An 18378-nucleotide genomic window follows, 5' to 3' on the forward strand; every position below is an offset into this window, starting at 1 on the left:
TAGTTGTTCAGTCGTGTCCAACTTTTTCCAATACGTGGACTGTGGCCCACCAGACTCCTCTGTCCATAGACTTCTCCAAGCAAGAATACTGAAATGCGTATAACTGAGTTTAGCTTGATTGCAGGAAAAAAATTAATATAAAAAATTAATGTATTTTTGCATTTCTATACATTAGTAAATGAACTTTGGAAACTGAAATCTTAAAGTACCATTTAAATAAATGCCTGGGCCTAAAACTCTAGTTATAAACCCATTTTTGTTTTGGTCACACCACGTGGGTCGCAGGATCTTCGTTTCCTGAGCAGGGCTTAAAACGGCCACGGCAGTGAAAGCACGGAGTCTTAATCACTAGACTGCCAAGGAGCTCCTATAACACTCATTTCAGATTCTGAATTATTTTTTAGATTATTTTGGAAAGGGGATTAGAAAACTGTAAGGAGGAAATTAGCTGTAAGAAAAGGATTTCTTTCTCTTAAAATAGCAGTCACTGACAAACCACATTATGCTATTGAATACATTTTATAATTTCTTACTCAGCAGTTAAGAAAATTTAAAGACTTTTCCCCAAACTTATATCCCTCAGTCAAGTAAGACCAGTATATAAACTTTCCTCACAGTTGGGCTTGATTCTTACTGGACTGGGTTCAGTAAACCCATTTCTATGTGTGGTTGCCTGGGTCTAAGGTCCGGGTGCAGGGAGGTTACCTTGAGCTGCTCCGGGGGTGGCAGGAGACAGTCAGTGTGGGTCCCTGGTGTCCATTTAGGCAGCAGGGCTCTGTGTAGCCCTGAGGAACAAGAGGCTGTGCTGGAGGGCAGCAGGCGGGACTGCTGATCTCCATCGTCAGGGGCCTGTGGGACCTTTCCTGCAGCCCTGGCTGGCTATGCATTGCAAGACCCTGAAGATGACAGAAGCCCCAGGCCTAAAGCAGACAAGAGGCTGGGAAGCTGCTGGGGGTCCAGGAGCTGTCTGTCGGGCTGGAGCTGAAGCACTGGAGGCCAAGGAACCCCACGTGGGTTCTCCAAAGCCCAGGTACTGCTTGCTGCCCGGCCAGGGACAGAAATGCCAAGGTCTGGACCTGCCATTTTCCACTTGGGCTACACTCGGCACAAGATGTGACAGAGCCCAACACCTCCCTCCTTGGTGGGGAATGGGCTCCTTCCCCGCCCTCGCCCCCACATGTGGGAGCTCCCACTGCACTTTGGGGGCAGCACTGGACCCCAGACCCACCCCCACTCCCCAGTCTCTGGCTTTCTTGGACTGACTTCTGTGCATTGGATCGTTTGTGAAACAGCAGAGCTGCCAACTGCTAAGCAAATGGACTAGCAATTCAGGCAGCCCTCTCACTGAACCTTTGGGAGACATCTTTGAAAAAGAACCTTCAGCGATCCACTCACAGTGGCCTTGGAACAGATACTTTATCACTGAAATGAGACAGCCAATAGCTCCATATCTTACTGGAGCATAAAGGACTACAGTAACATCTTCTGTCCGTAAATAAATAGAAGGTAGATTCTAAAACAAACTAAAGACTGTATTTGAAGGCATAGTCATTATTTTCACTAGTGGCAGGAAGGTGACCTTAATACATGTACTCTTTTCCCTTTGTTGGGAGCTGCAAACAGCACCCTGCTACATGCAGAATGTTGATTCAGTAAAAAAAAAAAAAAAAAAAAAAAAAAACTGTTTTGATACTTTAAAAGGTTGTTTCACTATTTTCCTTGAATGGTCTCTCTCTCTTTTTAACCTAATCTGTTTTTCATTTCAATTGTTAATTTTTTGAGCACTTTTTTCCATTTTGTAGATGTTAAGTCTCAGCTATGACTCCCTCTTTACCTTGTTAGCAATCCTATTTAAAAACAGATGCACACACCAGACACAGCAAGTTTAAGGCTTATTGTAAATGAAATGGGTCGTGATACTTACCACACATACACACTCTGGATAATTTAACTCAGTGCCCACTATGTGCTACTGGCCTGCTACAAACACTCCACATAGACACTCCAGGGGTCCCCCTTTAGGCTCTCTGTAGCTTTCCTTAAGGACTAGGTTGGCAAGATGAGAGCAGCAGTGTTTGACAAGATCAAGTATTCCTGATACCAAATATGATAAAAGAACTTCTTACACCTTCAGAGAACATTTTACTAGAGAATTTCAAAGCATTCCCCAGTGTCTCACTTTCTGCAATTGAATAAACACAACAGAGTTATGAGACTGGATGGCAGCAGATCTCCACTGGACTGAACCAAAGGTGGAAATGCAGCTTCTTAGACCCACGATTTATCCTCATTGGAAAACATGCCCTATGCAACGTGAAAAGTAAAAAAAAAGTTTCATTTAACACATGATTTTAAACCAGGCAGTCTCAGTGACTAAAAATAAACAAGAAATTTGTTAATATCTATCTCAGCATTTAACATTCAGAAGATGTGAATTATTTAATAAGTTAAAACAGGTTCACTGTGTCTGGATTTGAAAAAGGGCTGTCAATTTGGAATCACACATTTGATCTGCATTAGCAGATAAACCATCCTGCCTGATGAACCCTGCATATGGCAGAGTGAGTTCTGCCCCTTCATACTCTGCCCTCCCCCACCAAGAAGAGTCACCACAGCATATCCAACACAAGAGACATATCAAATGTAAACATTTTTTCCCTTCAAAATATTCTCTAAATTTGGCCACTCTGGCACACGAAGTGACGGTGATGCCTGTGGGACTATTTCTGGCAATCCCTCTGGCATCCTCTCACTGAATCAGATCACTCACAACAGACAAGCTAGAAAGAGGCCGTTCCCACTTTCAATTCTAAGGTTAGAACTGGAGTAAAGGCAGTCAGAGCAAAAGGAATCACACTCACTCTGTCACATCTGACCATGACTGAATTTCATTTCAAGCTGGTTTTAATGATAGCTTTGCTATTTAAAAAAAATTAATTAAAATATTCAAGTAAGAATGTTTCAATGCAAGGAGCAAACAGCATTTATAATCTTAAATGGTACTCCATGATGGAATCAAGCCCGACTCTGGCAGGTGGAGACCAGATGGCAGGGACATGAAGGCCCCACCCTCCCAGAACTGCACTGCTAAGAACACAAGCTCCAGGCACTGCTGTGGGAATTTGATCCCCACTATAAACTTCAGGTATAATGATTCCTCTTTTCCTCTGAGAGATCGGCTGGAGAGGACATGATGTAGGAATAACAAGAGTTTTATGTGCTGGGTGACAAAGTGCTATGGCCACACAGATTTGCTTAAAAATTTGATTATGACAAGCTTCAGGTAAAAGTCATTTTTAAAGGGTCGATTTTTCATTTACATGTAACCATACATCTTATTTACATATATATGACTCAACTTTCATTCAGTTTTCTTCATTTGAAGTCTACATTTTAACTGGTATGTAACCATTATATAGTCTTCACAGAAGGACTACATATCCTCTTATTCACAGGCAGTTCTGATGATAATCCTTTGTCTCCACATTGAGAACTGAACACAGTTAAAGCCTCAGTGAATAATAAAGATGAAGATCCAGTGTTAAATCTGCTTACAGCCACACACCAGCTATTCAAGGAGTCAGCAGCTGCAACTAAGTCCAAAGCAAGGATGACTGAAGACATGGACCACTGCTTAATGCTGCTACTGCCATGAAATTCTTATACTGGGTTCATTTTTTCTCTAGTAATGTTTAAAGTTATCTCAGTTCTTTAACTCAAGAGAACTGCTATATTTAGGCTGCTAACAAAAAAAAAAAAAATCAAGAGCATGTACCTTTGTCCATAGTCTCCAAAGGTTCAAGTGCAAGAACTGTCTAAAACCTGGTATATAAGGCACCCTATTCCACTTTTTTCTTAAGAGAAACCTTTCCTTTGGTTTCTTGCAGTTTTTCAGTGAGTCTGTCCTTTGTCTCTTCCATCTTCTCTGTGAGGAGCTCCTTTGTTTCCTCCATCTTGTCTTGCAGGTACTCCTTCACGGGGGGTGGTGTCGACATATAGCCCCGGCTACGCAGATACTTCACAGTGAAGGAGGTCCCCCCCAGAGTTACAGTGTACCGCGCAGGCGTTGCAATCTGCAGGAAAACGAGACAGTTTAGTACTGATTATAACTACCATCTTAAGCAAAAACTGGCTGGCTCAGTGGTAAAGACTCCGCCTGCAATGCAGGTGACGCCGGTTCCACATCTCTGTGTCAGGAAGATCCCCTGGAGGAGGAAATGGCAACCCACTCCAGTATTCTTGCTGAGACAATCCCATGGACAGAGGTGCCTGGCAGGCCACACAGTCCATGGGGTCGCAAAGAGTCGGACACTACTGAGCACACATAAGCAAAAATAGTGTAAAATTAAAACTCTTGGTAATAACTATCAATTACTTTATTGCTTCACAAGGGTAAAACAGTTACATGCTATATGGTTTTCCCTCCTAACATTCCATAAGTATCTGTCACCTAGACACTGACCTAGGATCAGAGAACATACACAGTAGCAGCACCACAGTTTGTACCCCACATGCTAATGAACCTGGGGGCAGAAGCCCGGAAATCAGTGAGAGCTCAGGACCCTCCGACAACAAAGGCATATGCATTTCCGTTCTCAGAAACCCTATCAACCTGCACATACTATACCAAACTGAGGGGCAAACACGAGCCAAATGTTTGTTCTTCATGGAGTTTAGTTTCACTTGTAAATCTCTTTTCTTTAACTTCTCCAGGCTTTATGATACTTTATCATTACAGTCCACACTGAGTCTGGAATCCCAACCAGGAACTTTGTGAGGCAAACAAATGGTAAAATGGCACACATGCAGGAGACAAGTACAGGTCAACTGACCAGAGGTTAGTCCCGAACTAACTAGTAGACTAATTGGTTCAAAGGGAGAACTGTAACAGCAGAGGCTGCATCACATTCTGAGGCAAGGATCCTCCCTATCTGCTGTTCTACCTGAGAAGTCAGGTTACAGGAAACCCCAAGTGGACAATTCACACCTCCCTCCTCCCAGAGGAACGTTGAGTAGAGCCACTGCTGACATCAGCCCACCTGCGTGCCAGCCTCGTGTTTCAATTCTAAGCAGACCAGCAGGCACTGAGCACTGATGCTCCTTCAGAGCACAGCACCAGCACGGGAAACGCAGCACAAGAAGACAGAACTCTGAACCCCTAGGCACTCATGAGCAAAGACAACAGACATTCAGAAAAGAAGACACACACAGACTGTGATATGAGAGTATGGGATAAGAAACAGTTATAATTAGGGACATGGTTTAAACCATCAGGACAGCTAGATTTATTAAGGTTAAACTACACAAACTGCAAATTCATAAATTGATAATTTATGAATTCAATAAGTTTTAATGTTGAAAAACTCAGCAATTAAGCTTTAGGCCTATAGTCAAAATTATCATATAAGAAATCCAGTATTTCAGAGGACTTTAATGAGGATTAAAGTACTACTATAAACCTATAATTCTATGTATTTTTATAACAAAGATAAATTAACATCTAGTTTCCCAATGTTTTCTACCTGGTTTCTTAGAATAAAGCTACAAAGAACCTCATAATTTTTTGTCAGTTGAGAAAAACTACATTAATATAGCTAAACTCCACAATTTACAATGAGTCTTCCAAAATAACCACAAGTATAAAAACTATTTACAAAGATGTCATTGTCTGAATCTAGACAACAGTTGTAAAAACAATGAACAAATGAAATATATGTAACATCAACAACTAAGTCTAAGGTTTATCACAGAAATCAGTTTGATTTAAACTTTACTATTTTACTTTCTAGGAAGATGAACTATTATAAACAGTAAAATAAATGCTAAATTTCACTAATATGTCAGATGGCATATGGATCTCTGATTAAGGAAAATTAATGTACTATCAGTAGGAGAAATGTCAGAGATGACCTGCTTGCTAGGAATTCATTAGTCTCACATGTGTCTCAGCACAGAAGGCTGTGAACAACCTACGTATTCTTAGGGCTCTTCTTCCTTAGCCATCATTTTATTTACCCTTAAAAAATGTATATTTTACTTTTAGTCAATAGACATATAAGAGATGAAATACACTAAGTTATAAAGGTAAGCCTGGGAACAGGCAGGTAGTGTTATGAAGGTTCAGTGTGAGGCGCCATCCACCCACAGCAGTACCTACCTTAAACAGGGCATATGCTGTTAGTGCATTTCCACTCTGGGAATTTTTCAGAATGTTCACTATACTGTCAGGTAACCCAATAAGTTCTAGAAAAGGAACGACATTCACTCCTCTAAGAAAGAAACAGAAAGTAATTTATATGTATATAAACTTTTGGGGGTAATTATTTTCAAAAGATTACCTGAAAACATCAAAACCAAATTTTTGTTTAAAAGTCAGTTCTGCATCACCAAGCACACTCTAACTTCACTCTAAAGGAACAACGTGCATGAACACCAGCATCCCACTGTTCACAGCTCCTGCTCATGGACATCCCTCATTAGCACACTGAAAAAATAGAATCATTTATCAGAGCAAAATTAATAGCACTAGGTAACCTGAGAAAAAAGGATCAGAATCATTCACCTGATCTTGGAATCTTTAGTTACTTAGAATGATCCAACTCAAACTTTTAAGACCTAATTTTCATCTCTAAAATTACATGTCAAACTACACTATTACCATAAAAGCAAGGGATATTAATAACATCACTTACTGTGTTATTATGCAAAGAATAAATGATTCTATGGGTTTGATAAAACTTCAATGATTCTAAAAAGATGCTTCTACTATCAGGCTCAGAAGGCACCTGAAGAAGCAATTACCATAAACTACAAGAAATTTTTGAAGGGAGGGAGAGAAGGCAGATATAGTTTCTAATCTAGCTGCAGCTGCTGCTGCTGCTAAGTCGCTTCAGTCGTGTCCAACTCTGTGCGACCCCATAGACGGCAGCCCACCAGGCTCCCCCGTCCCTGGGATTCTCCAGGCAAGAACACTGGAGTGGGTTGCCATGTCCTTCTCCAATGCATGAAAGTGAAAAGTGAAAGTGAAGTTGCTCAGTCGTGTCTGACTCTTAGTGACCCCGTGGACTGCAGCCCACCAGGCTCCTCCGTCCAAGGGATTTTCCAGGCAAGAGTACTGGAGTGGGGTATCATTGCCTTCTCTGCTAATCTAGCTGGTAAACCCTAATTGCTTTTTAGTTTCCCTGAGTGTTGAGTTTGCCACGCTGACATATTTGTGCTCTCCTGCTCTCTCCCTCATTATCCGTACTGGGTTAGCCAAATGTTTCCAAAACATTGCAGAAAACCCAAACTTTCTGATCAACCCAGTAGTTTTGCAGCTGTTCTGCTTTCACCCTTAAATGACAAGGTTCTCATTCTGTGCTTCTCCTTCATAAGCACAATCATCACAGGAAACTTAACATATAGGATAGTATATAGTTAATACAACAGTACATTATTTAATGTTAAAATTCCCTGTATTGTCCCATGTCCCTTATCACTATCTTCTCCGTGTTTTCCAGTTTTTCTCCAGAAGTGCTACCCAGCATATTCTGTTGAGGAGGAAGGCAGGGTGTCTTTTTTTGACGCTGAGACTTTTGAAGCTCCTGGGCCATTCATGTGGTAGAACAGCCCCCCAACTTGAATTTGTCTGATTGTTTGCTCATGATTAGATTTGGGGTAAATGTTTCCTGACAAGAAAGCTGCAGAGCTGATTCTGTGCCGTCAGAGCATCAAAGCAGGAGCCCCAGGATCAGTCAGTCCCATCCCTGATGTGAGTCTGACTTGTGGTTAAGGTCTGGTCTACAGGTTACTCCTCTGTACAAGTATTCTTGCTCTTTATAATAAAGAAAGGGAACAGCCTGGATTCATTATTATTATACTGGTTGTAATCTCCTAGTTTATTTTTAACATTAAAAATTAATTTGTTTAACTGGGAAAAGTTGTCCCTCTCTGATCTCACAATATAATACTAGGAGATCAGAGAACTTTTTGATCAGCTAAAATCAAATCAGATAAACCCAGCATCTAGTTGGCTGAATCGAAAACCTGTATTTAACACAACTCCAACATTACAATAAAATCATCTCAAAGATTACACAGTTAAGATTTACTGCCATTCAAACATACACTAATATTTTCTAAGTATGACTTCCCTTAGAACAAACTGACTTAATTTCTCAAGTGTTAAGGATCTAACAAAAACATTAAGGGCTGTTCTGGAAAGCAACACATCCTACCTAATGTAACTGAGCTATGTGATGCTGTAACAGAACTGGACCAGCAGTCATGGCTGGGCAATAGAGCTGGGTCTGGCAAACAAATTTCCATGCTGACAGAAAGCCAAAGGTAGGTGGTGGTGGATGAGGGATAGGACTTTAAAGCCTAATAAATTAACATCACTAGATTATTTCAGGGTCTAATTTTTTGGTTATAGAACTTCTTTACTGAAAGCAAGGAAAAATAAATGGGAAAAAAGTACTCTTAATAGTCCAAATAAGAATCTCATATTCAATTAATTAAATTTCTCCCCCTCAGGTCAGGAGGCTGAATGCTTATTAAAAGCAACGTAGGGAAGGCAAAAGAAACAAGGAAGAAACTCATCATCAGTCACAAAACCAAATCAGAAAAATTCTCAATGGCTCCAAAAAGAAAATTTGGTATGTAGAAAGCCATTCATTAAATAGAAGAAATGAATGCCTATGAAATTTTTATGTAAAATGGTACACAATTTTAGGCTCCATTAAAAAACTACATGCAGTTCTGAAGATTTCTATATTACACATGTCCAGAAAATGTCATTAATAAACAAAAAGGTAACTCCATAAAATGCACATACAAAATCTCTGCAAAGAAAGGAACAACTGTTAAAGAAAATGATACACAATGAAGAAGGAAGTAACTGAGTAACAAGAACAGAAACGCACAGAAAGATACTAAAAGAAACAAAATAGCATCACACAGATTAAAAATAATCCTTTTTAGAACACTGGCAAAGAAACATTTCTAGACTTGTGTTTCCTAAGAAGAGTCTCCATTCCATCATCTTTTAATTTAGTAAAGGATAAGCTCTTTCCAACAAGTGAGCTTTATAATACTTAATACCTATCAAACATTAAATATAACCCCAAACTGAAAATCAGCAGTCTTTTGGAAAGTATAGAATAATTCTAAACCCACTAGGGGAGTTCCCGAAAACATCAAAATGGTCTTCACTGTGCATCTCGTCGCCTGCAGATGATGAGCACGCTGCCCGCTTGGTCACACCCAGGCCACAGCAAGAAAAGCCACACAGCACTCAGGGAACAGGCACACGCTGGCACACCCAGTTCTGCTGGTGGCAGAAACAAACTGGAAATCATAGGGAATCTGGCTTGTACATGAAACTCCTGCTCCTAAAACAATGTGAATAACACAACTCACTTTAAAAGAAAGTAACAATATTTATCAAGAAAGGTATATTTAGAAATTCTATGTTTTAAGTGCACAACAAATCAACTTCCGATCAGAACAAAAGACTTTACCTTGACATTCATCAGATGTAACATTAAGGTATAAGTCTATAACTTGTTCATTTTTGTGTCTACAACAGATACAAGTCAGGCTTTGTAAAAATCTTACTAATTTCCAACCAAAATCATACATGTGGCAAAATAAGTTCTTTTCACAGTGATTAGCACTTTTAGCAATATCTTATTTAAATACAAAGCTAACTTATGGTGCTGTCAAATTTTTGGAATCGGTTATTTTATTTCTGTGCTATCCTAGATGCTGATGGGACACGAGCACAGTGATTAAGATTTGAAATCAGACTGAGTTATTCTGGGGAAAAACTAAGTTATTTTGACTTATTCTTGTTTAATCTGCTCTCTACTTAATAAGATGTGTATAATTACATTACCTATTTCATATGGTTGCTCTGAGAATTAAATAAGATGATACAGTTAACAAAAATTTTAGTATAATATCTGCTGTACATAGTAAGCAAATGTTAGCTATTGTTATTAAAATGTGGAAAACAGCTATGAAAAAGTCATCCTCTATCAGTTAAAGACATTAAAGCATTTAAAAAACTATTTAAAGGCTTTCATTAGTATAATTAACATTCTGATAAAACAGGCTCAATCAAGCAGAAACTTACTTCATGGCTGCATAGTAAAATGTTCCAAACCAAACAGCAGAAGTTATTAGATGCACTGGAATCAAAACTTTTCCATACTGTCTAAATGTTTTCTTAAACCGTTGATAAAGACTAATAGATCTGTCTTGTAACGGATCAGGGTCTTCTTTTTTTTCGGAGGGAGGTCCTGAGGACGTGGCACTGGATGACAGAACTCTCTTGGATAAGATATCCTGCTCCCACTGTTTATGGTGAAAGACCCCTGGTTGGGATTGAACAGCAGTGAATGGCTTCCTTTCCTTTGCAACACACTGGGCAGTGGGTAAGTGCAGCCACCGTTTCTGAGGGCCTTGTACCACAACCACTCTGGATTCCAAGGTATACAAAAGTAATGGTCCCTTCATGTTTTGACAGTGTCCCAAAAGACCGGCTTTATGTGGTTCCATGCACGTCCTATGTGCCAGTCGGAATACAGTCTTTGGTACATTCCATTGCATTTTGAAGAATGGAGATTGATGGACCTCAGCTTCTATAGACACTAGATTAAAAAAAAAAAATTAGATTGTACATAGATTTCCATTGTAAACCAATCCACTTAAACACAAATTGTTAACTATTAGGAAGTTAAAAGACAGACACTGTTACCAAATCCACAGAAATTAATGTTAAGGTATATAGTTCTAATATACCACAATTTTAAAATTTCATTAAAACACATCATTTAAATATGATACAGTAAACCACGGCAGCAGACATCATGAAGGGTAAGGTTTCAGGGCTGTTTTATTGCTACAAAAGGGATACCTGCAGGGCTTCTCTCATTCTACAAACAAGTAGTGTAATATAACAGGAAAATCAGATCTGGAAGTAAAAGAGTTGGGCTGTAATGTTTTGGGGTCATAATTCTGTGCAATTATCTCTTAGACTGGACTTGAGATGGGAATTTCAAGACCTGAATTCATCACTCTCCACATCCCCCTTCTCTGAAAACAGAATAACCAATCAGTCTCATTATACTTGTTTATTTGGCAAAAATGCTTTAAATCTTCTAATACATGGTCATCCAGAACCTGGTCTTTTGTTAAGTATCTGAGTAGTGGTATCCAGTGGTGATATCTTGCATATCTCTATTGTCACATCACATCATGGGCTACAGTGCCTTCTTTACCACTGAAAATAGTGAAGAGTGCTTTTAAGTCTATAATCAGATTAGAGCACCAATTCCAGGAACACCATAACCAATTCAGAAAATTCATCCTTACAATTCTGTTCCTTTAGAATCACTCTTAGTACCAAAATATGAATCAGAAGGGTTCTCCAGAGATATTGAAACAACAGGAAAAAACAGATGTTTATCTACCTATCTCTATAGGGCTTCCCAGGTGGCGCTAGTGGTAAAGAACCTGCCTGCCAATGCAGGAGACACAGAGATGCAGGTTCGATTCCTGGGTTGGGAAGGTCCCCTAAAGGAGGAAATGGCAACCCAGTCCAATATTCTTGCCTGGAGAATCCCATGGGCAGAGAAACCTGGTAGGCTACAGTCCATAGGGTCACACAGAGTCAGACATGACTGAAGCGACTTAACAGGCACGCACCTATTTTTTGGCTTATCTCTATCTAGATAGATATTTCTATCTATTGGGTATCTATTATAAGGTTGTTTAAATAGATACATGTTTATGTTAAGGAACTAGCTCACACAACTGTGGGGGCTACACATTTGATATGTGTAGGGTAGATTTGCAGGCTGGAAACTCAGACAAGAACTGATGCCACAGTCTTGAGAATTTTTTTTTCTTCTTGAGATGCCTCAGTTTGAAATTTAGACTGAACTGTGAGTCCCTTGGACTGCAAGGAGATCCAACCAGTCCATCCTAAAGGAAATCAGTCCTGAATATTCATTGGAAGGACTGATGCTGAAGCTGAAACTCCAATACTCTGGACACCTGATGCAAAGAACTGACTCATTGGAAAAGACCCTGATGCTGGGAAAGATTGAAGGCAGGAGAAGGGGATGACAGAGGATGAGATGGCTGGATGGCATTACTGACTCTATGGACATGAGTCTGAGTAAGCTCCAGGAGTAGGTAATGGACAGGGAGGCCTGGTGTGCTGCTGTCCGTGGAGTTGCAAAGAGTCGGACACGACTGAGTGACTGAACTGAACTGATAGCCAGATCTCTTGTTAAGTTGCTCAGTCTTGTCCAACTCTCTGCGACCACCAGGCTTCTCTGTTCACGGGATTTTTCCCGGCAAGAATATTGGCTTGCCATTTTCTTCTCCAGGGGATCTTCTGACCCAGGGATCAAAGCCACGTCTACCTGCCTTAGCAGGCAGATTCTTTATTAATGAACTACCAGGGAAGCCATCCATAGCCAGGTTTAGTTGACGAAGCTACTCACCACACATACAAGCTTATAGATTTCTCAACCAAATCTTTACTTTCTACTACAGTAAAAACCTTTTAAACAATGATATCTTATGTGCTCAAAAAAAGGCAATACAATTTCAATAGGGACACTTTGGTTGAGTGAACTGGAGGAATGAACAGTTCTTCCAAAACTGTTTAGAGAAACATACCTTCTACAACCACCTCTTTTTCCTACCTCCAAGAATAGTATCTATCATTCCAGGGAAACTGTAACATTGTATCTACATTTTAAAAACAATTTTTATGTTTCAAAAAATGTGATATTCAACCCTACAATAGAAATGACACCTTAAAATTACACACCTCTGAGTGCTCTCACTTTAAGGGATTGTATCTATGGAATTTGTTGCTTGCCTTTGACCAGAAAGATTACAAGTTACCACTTCATTTTTCTCTCAAAGGACGAAAGTCTAATACAAAACAGGAGAATTCCAAACCAGTCTGGGTGAGTGGACCAAATAATCAAAACAGCATATAAAGAAATCTTATAAATGGGTTGAAATAAATCCTGTATGTCCTTTCAAAAAAAATGAGATTTTGAAAAATCTTTCTAGGTGATTCATTCATCCATAACCATCCCACTATGTTCAAGGCACCTGGGTTAAATCACTGAACAAAATGATGATCACTGTCTTGCTAGAGTTCACATGCTAGCAAGACATTTATCCAGCTGTTTTCTCTCTGAACATAATAACCCAAGCAGTAAGAAATATCAAAACATTTTCTGAAAATCTACTATGTGCCAGGTAACTTCCAGTTCTCAGTCTGGCCTTAAATAGGCACTGTTTCATTAGCACAGTACAGTCTCTGGGCTTTCCACGTGGCTCAGTGATAAAAGAATCTGCCTGCTAAGGCAGGAGTTGCAAGAGACCCTGGTTCCATCCCTGTGTCTGGAAGATCCCCTGGAGAAGGAAAGGGCAATCCACTCCAGTATTCTTGCCTGGAAAATCCCATGAACAGAGGAGCCTGTCGGGTTTCAGTCCATAGGGTCGCAAAGAGTGGAACATGACTGAGCATGCACAAACCATGGTCTTTGGAGTCAGGCTGCTTGGATCCAAAACCTAGCCCACTACTACTTCCCAGCTGCATGACCTTGGGCAAGTTACTTACCACTCATCTATAAAACAAAATAATAACAACAATCCCACTGTATCATGTACAAGTTAAAAATGAATTCGAATATATAAAGGTAGTAAAAGGTACTACTAGACTATTAGCTATTACTCTTTTAACTCAATTTCCAGAAAAGCAGTTATTACTCAGGCAATAGTGGGGAAAAATAACATCAATGGTTTTATTTAGCTCATTTACTCCCTCCCTGGAGTAGGAAATTGCAGCCCATTCCAGTATTCTTGCCTGGGAAATCCCATGGATAGAGAAGCCTGGTGGGCTGCAATCCACGGGGTCACAAGAGTCAGACATGACTTAGTGACTAAACAATAATTTACTCCCTCCATCTCTACTATCCTCGAGTTCTTCCTGTTCTTGAAACCAATGAGTAATCGTTAAATTCATTTCACCTATATCCTGCCTTACACCACTTTCCAGTCACCTTTCTCTACACTCCTCCTGCCATCTCAGAGTGCCCTACTTCTTTATTCTTTATCCCATAAATACCCAGAGCCCTTCACCTTAGGGTGAAACGTGAGTCGCTCAGTTGTGTTTGACTTTGTGACCCCATGAACTGTATCCTGCCAGGCTCCTCTGTCCATGGAATTCTCCAGGCAGGAATACTAGAGTGGGTAGCCATTGCATTCTCCACGGGGATCTTCCCAACCCAGGAATTTAACCCAGGTCTCCTGCATTGCAGGCAGATTCTCTGTCATCTGAGCCACCAGGTAGGCCCCTATATATCTTATGCACAACAATTCATGGTGGAGTCTGGATAATATAGTTGCTGCTGCTGCTAAGTCGCTTCAGTCGTGTCCAACTCCGTGCGGCCCCACAGAGGGCAGCCCACCAGGCTTCCCCATCCCTGGGATTCTCCAGGCAAGAACACTGGAGTGGGTTGCCATTTCCTTCTCCAATGCATGAAAGGGAAAAGTGAAAGTGAAGTTGCTGAGTCGTGTCCAACTCTTAGCAACCCCATGGACTGCAGCCCACTAGGCTCCTCTGTCCATGGGATTTTCCAGGCAAGAGTACTGGAGTGGGGTGCCATTGCCTTCTCCAGGATAATACAGTTAGGAGGCTTTTAATCTTATGAGAAAATTTCTTAAGTCAAAATTAGACTCATTTTCTGTAAAATTACAGTAGCAACTCTCTTAAGAAACTTAAGCATCAGAACCAGCAAATATGGATACATAATTACCCAGTTCTAAATGCATGAATATGTAGATAGCACAATCTCCAGCACTATACCTTTGCTTTACCTGGAGAGCAAATGAACTTTAGGTGGAGGGCAAAAAATCTACTATAAAATAAGGATCAAAATAAGAATATGCCATGTGGAAAAACCTATTTCCCCAATGTGTTGTGCAAAGTAACAAGTACTTTTAAATCACAGTTTAAGTGAAAAAGTGAAAGTGTTAGTTGCTCAGTCGTGTCAGATTCTTTGTGACTCCTTTGAGTGTAGGCCAGGCTCCTCTGTCCATGGAGTTCTCCAGGCAAGAAAAGACACATTTTGTTTGTCATAGTGATTTTTTACAGATGTCAGCGGTGGCAGGCCACTAATTTATGTGTAGAAAAATAAACAAGATGTTTAGTTGAATTTTTAGGTTTGATGCTTAAACTTTCTTGGAAGGATCACTGTCTATTTTTTATGCATGGAGTATTTTCAAACATACTCAAAGTAACCTTGTGATATGAGGATAGTAATGATCTAAAAGATGCATGCATCAGTACAATAATAAAAACAACTTCGAAAAAAAATGAACTGAAGTTAATTCTCAACTTAGCTCACTGCATATAATAAAATACAGTCATCTGAAATTGATGGCTCATCCTCATTTGTTAAAAACAGGCTTCGTTCTTGGGCCAAAGTTTATAGTCAACAACCTCAGAAAGGTTAAAGCCCACAGTTTAGAAGTGACTGGATTCTAAAGTACATGCTGCAGACACTGCTTGCTTTCCCCCAAGCGAAGTCTACCGGCTGCTGTAACTGCGCCTACTGACAGGTATGCAGGCCAGCACACCTGTTTCCACAGCTGCTTTTAAAGGGCTCAAGTTTGGTAACGAAGAATCGAAGACATATTTCTGATCACGTCTTTACACCATCTCGGTGGGAAGTGCTGAGGCGCAACGCGTCAACCATCTTAGTCCACAGGCACAGTTTTGACCCTAGCGTAGAGGGTGGAAAGCAGGAACGAGAGACACGGGTGGAAATCGGGGGGGAGAAGGATGAACCAAATGAGTTGACTCCCCAACCACCCCATACCAAAGTCCAGCCAACAGACACTATCACTGAAGCGTTTCTCAAAAACATGTATGGGCTGTCGCGCTCCTCCAGAGGCTGACCGAGCACAGCCCTCTCGAGGGAGGTCTGGCCGAACTTCCAAGTGCGGCGGAATGGAGCGACCCGCGAGGCAGCGAGAAGCAGGACGCCGCGCGCTTCCGAGGCAAGTCCGAGCTCGGGGGCTCCCGGCCCCTCCCGACCGGCGTCCTAGGAAGGGCAAGCCAAAGGCTGGAAAACCGCCCCACGGACAGGGTTAGCAGGACACCGGCCCACTGCGAAGGGCGGGGTGACCTCTGTCCGCCCAGGGGCGCTCGCGCCGCGCACCACGCTAAGGAGGCCCCGCCGACCGCCCCTCCCCCAGAGGCCTCGACCCCTGTTACCTCAGGACCTGAGCCCGGAGGAGCCGCTCGGAGACACCTCCGCGTCACTCCTCAGAGCGACCAGCAGAACGTGAGTCTGGCCGCCGGAAGCCGTGGGCTCAGGCGACCAGCCTTCCACCCGCCCGCCACGCCGTCCCTCCAACCAGGCTCTTGCGTCCCTTCGAGCCGTCGCCCTCCGCACGCCGCGCGCGGCACGCCGGGACTCGGGATTCCGGGCCAAGCGACCCGCGCTCTCCGGAAGTGGCGTCATAGCGCGCGCGTGGCGTGGCGCCGCTTCCGCAAACAGAGTCGCGGATGGCTGGTAGGTAAGTGTGGGGTCGCAGCGCTGGGCTACGTCTTTGTGTGTAGCGGTGGCCGCCGGGGTGGAAGGGGCATTCCAACCACTGGCTGTGCCACTTCGGCGGCTGCTGACGCCCCTCAGCTTGGACCCAGCCCGGGTTCGAGAGGTCCGAGAGCCGTTTCAGGCCCGGCCGTCTGCCGGAGCGGCCGGCCGCCTGCCCTGCGTGGTGGGCCGGAACCTGAGCCGTGCGGTGCTGGGGCGGCTCGGTGCGTCCTCGAGTCCGAGGAATCCATCGGCCCACCTGTCGGTCCGGCGTAGCGCTCACCTGCTTGAGCTCCAGCCCTCAACCCGGTGGAGGGCTCACACCTGAACCTCGGGTGTGACTGCTGCGCAGATCACCGAGAGGCAAGTTTGGTCGTTTATGCGCCTTCTTGTACCTGTCGACTCGGTCCTTCCCTGAGGGTTCCCGAGAGGCAAACCTTTTGTGTCGGGACCTAACTCATTACTCAGCTTGGACTCTCACAGTCTTACCCATCTGTTGGGTCGTTTGGAAATCTGTGTCGCTTATTCTGATTGAATTGTCTGTGGAACGTTTCGTTGGTGGAAATGTCACAGATAAATATAAATTAACTTTTATTCTCAATAGTGAGTTTAGATACTACATTTCCAGAGAGAATTAATTATAGCCAGGGAGAAGTTACATCGTTTTATTTGAAATTAAAGCCAGTTTTATTTCCTTATTAGGAAAATGATTACTAGATAATCATTTTAAACAGTTATTTAGAAAATTACGTTTCTGGGTAATTTTTTTCCTCTTTGATTCAATTCTTGTTTTGTCACTTACTAATATCTTGTTACCTCAAACCTTGGACAATGAAAGTTAATAGCCCTTGAAACCCTTCCTGATTTAGAGTCTCTTGTTTTTACCCATTCCATTAAACAAATTTATTTCTTATTCTGTTGGAACACTTCGTAACTTTCAGGTTCTGAATTTGCGGAATCTCACTAATTTTCCGACTTTTGCTTTTTCTTCTCTGGTTTGAATAATACAGCCCAACATTTTAAGTCGTGTATCAGTTGTAAACTTCTTGAAGACTGGCCTTCCCTGGTGGCTCAGTGGTAAAGAATTCGCTTGCCAACGCAGGAGACATGAGTTCCATCCCTGATCTGGGAATATCCATCATGCCATGAAGTGGCTAAGCTCTTGTGCCACAACTTTTGAGACTGTACTCTGGAGCCAGGGAACCATAACTACTGAGCCCATGTGCCTCAGCTACTGAAGCCTGGGCACCCTGAAGCCTATGCTCCACAACAAGAGAAGCCACTGCAATGAGAAGCGGGTATACCACAACTAGAGAGTAGCCCCCACTCCCTGCGGAAAAAAAAAAGAAGCCTGGGGTGGGGGGGAATCAACTTCTTGAGGACTAATTCACACAGTCCCTTATTGAGCTTCTCTGTAGTACTTCACTGAACTTGTTGAGTGGCTTAATAAATTCTTGTCCATTTATTTTTTTACCCTCCCATTTCATCTGAAGCCTGAGAACATTTGAAAGAGACTAAACAGAGGCCTTACAAATAGCTGAAAAAAGAAGAGAAGCGAAAAGCAAAGGAGAAAAGGAAAGATGTACTTAACTGAATACAGTGTCCAAACAATACTAAGGAGAGATAAGAAAACCTTCGTAAGTGAACAAAGAAATAGAGGAAGACAATAGAATAGGAAAGACTAGAGATCTCTTCAAGGAAATTAGAGATTCCAAGGGAACACTTCATGGAAAGATGGGCGCAATAAAGGACAGAAACA

General features: G+C 42.0%; 2 protein-coding genes across 3 annotated transcripts; one reads left to right on the forward strand and one right to left on the reverse strand.

Moving 5' to 3' along the window:
- Positions 1–2122: 2122 nt before the first annotated feature.
- Positions 2123–16492, reverse strand: MIMS1 (mitochondrial inner membrane scaffold 1). Of its 2 annotated transcripts, XM_086373339.1 has the most exons (5): positions 16298–16492; positions 15658–15802; positions 10118–10634; positions 6158–6269; positions 2123–4073 (listed from the first exon to the last, which is right to left on the reverse strand). In XM_086373339.1, the coding sequence occupies exons 3-5, from the start codon at positions 10591–10593 to the stop codon at positions 3840–3842; spliced, it is 822 nt and encodes a 273-aa protein (XP_086229465.1). In that variant the 5' UTR covers positions 10594–10634; positions 15658–15802; positions 16298–16492; the 3' UTR covers positions 2123–3839. The 2 variants fall into 2 exon arrangements, with proteins under 2 accessions (XP_086229465.1, XP_086229464.1); XM_086373338.1 differs by lacking the exon at positions 15658–15802.
- LOC147346185 (uncharacterized) lies at positions 10854–18298 on the forward strand. Its single transcript, XM_086372073.1, has 4 exons — positions 10854–10860; positions 15640–15688; positions 15932–16602; positions 17630–18298. Exons 1-4 carry the CDS (start codon positions 10854–10856, stop codon positions 17698–17700), a joined length of 798 nt encoding a protein of 265 aa, XP_086228199.1. The 3' UTR covers positions 17701–18298.
- The last annotated feature ends 80 nt before the right edge of the window (positions 18299–18378 follow it).

This window comes from Bos grunniens, chromosome 24 (assembly GCF_055505025.1).
Source record: "Bos grunniens cultivar Pamir isolate PY7600 chromosome 24, Bosgru_T2T1.0, whole genome shotgun sequence".
NCBI classification, from domain to species: Eukaryota; Metazoa; Chordata; class Mammalia; order Artiodactyla; family Bovidae; genus Bos; species Bos grunniens.

Coding starts and splice junctions, on each gene's coding strand:
- MIMS1 (XM_086373338.1), bottom strand. CDS start 10,593: ATGCAATGGAATGTACCAAAGACTGTATTCCGACTGGCACATAGGACG. Junction 6,270..10,117: donor TTTTACTATGCAGCCATGAA/GTAAGTTTCTGC, acceptor TTTCTTTCTTAG/AGGAGTGAATGTCGTTCCTT. Junction 4,074..6,157: donor CAGCATATGCCCTGTTTAAG/GTAGGTACTGCT, acceptor GTTTTCCTGCAG/ATTGCAACGCCTGCGCGGTA.
- LOC147346185 (XM_086372073.1), top strand. Junction 15,689..15,931: donor GCTGCTTTTAAAGGGCTCAA/GTTTGGTAACGA, acceptor CTATCACTGAAG/CGTTTCTCAAAAACATGTAT. Junction 16,603..17,629: donor GAGTCGCGGATGGCTGGTAG/GTAAGTGTGGGG, acceptor TGAATAATACAG/CCCAACATTTTAAGTCGTGT.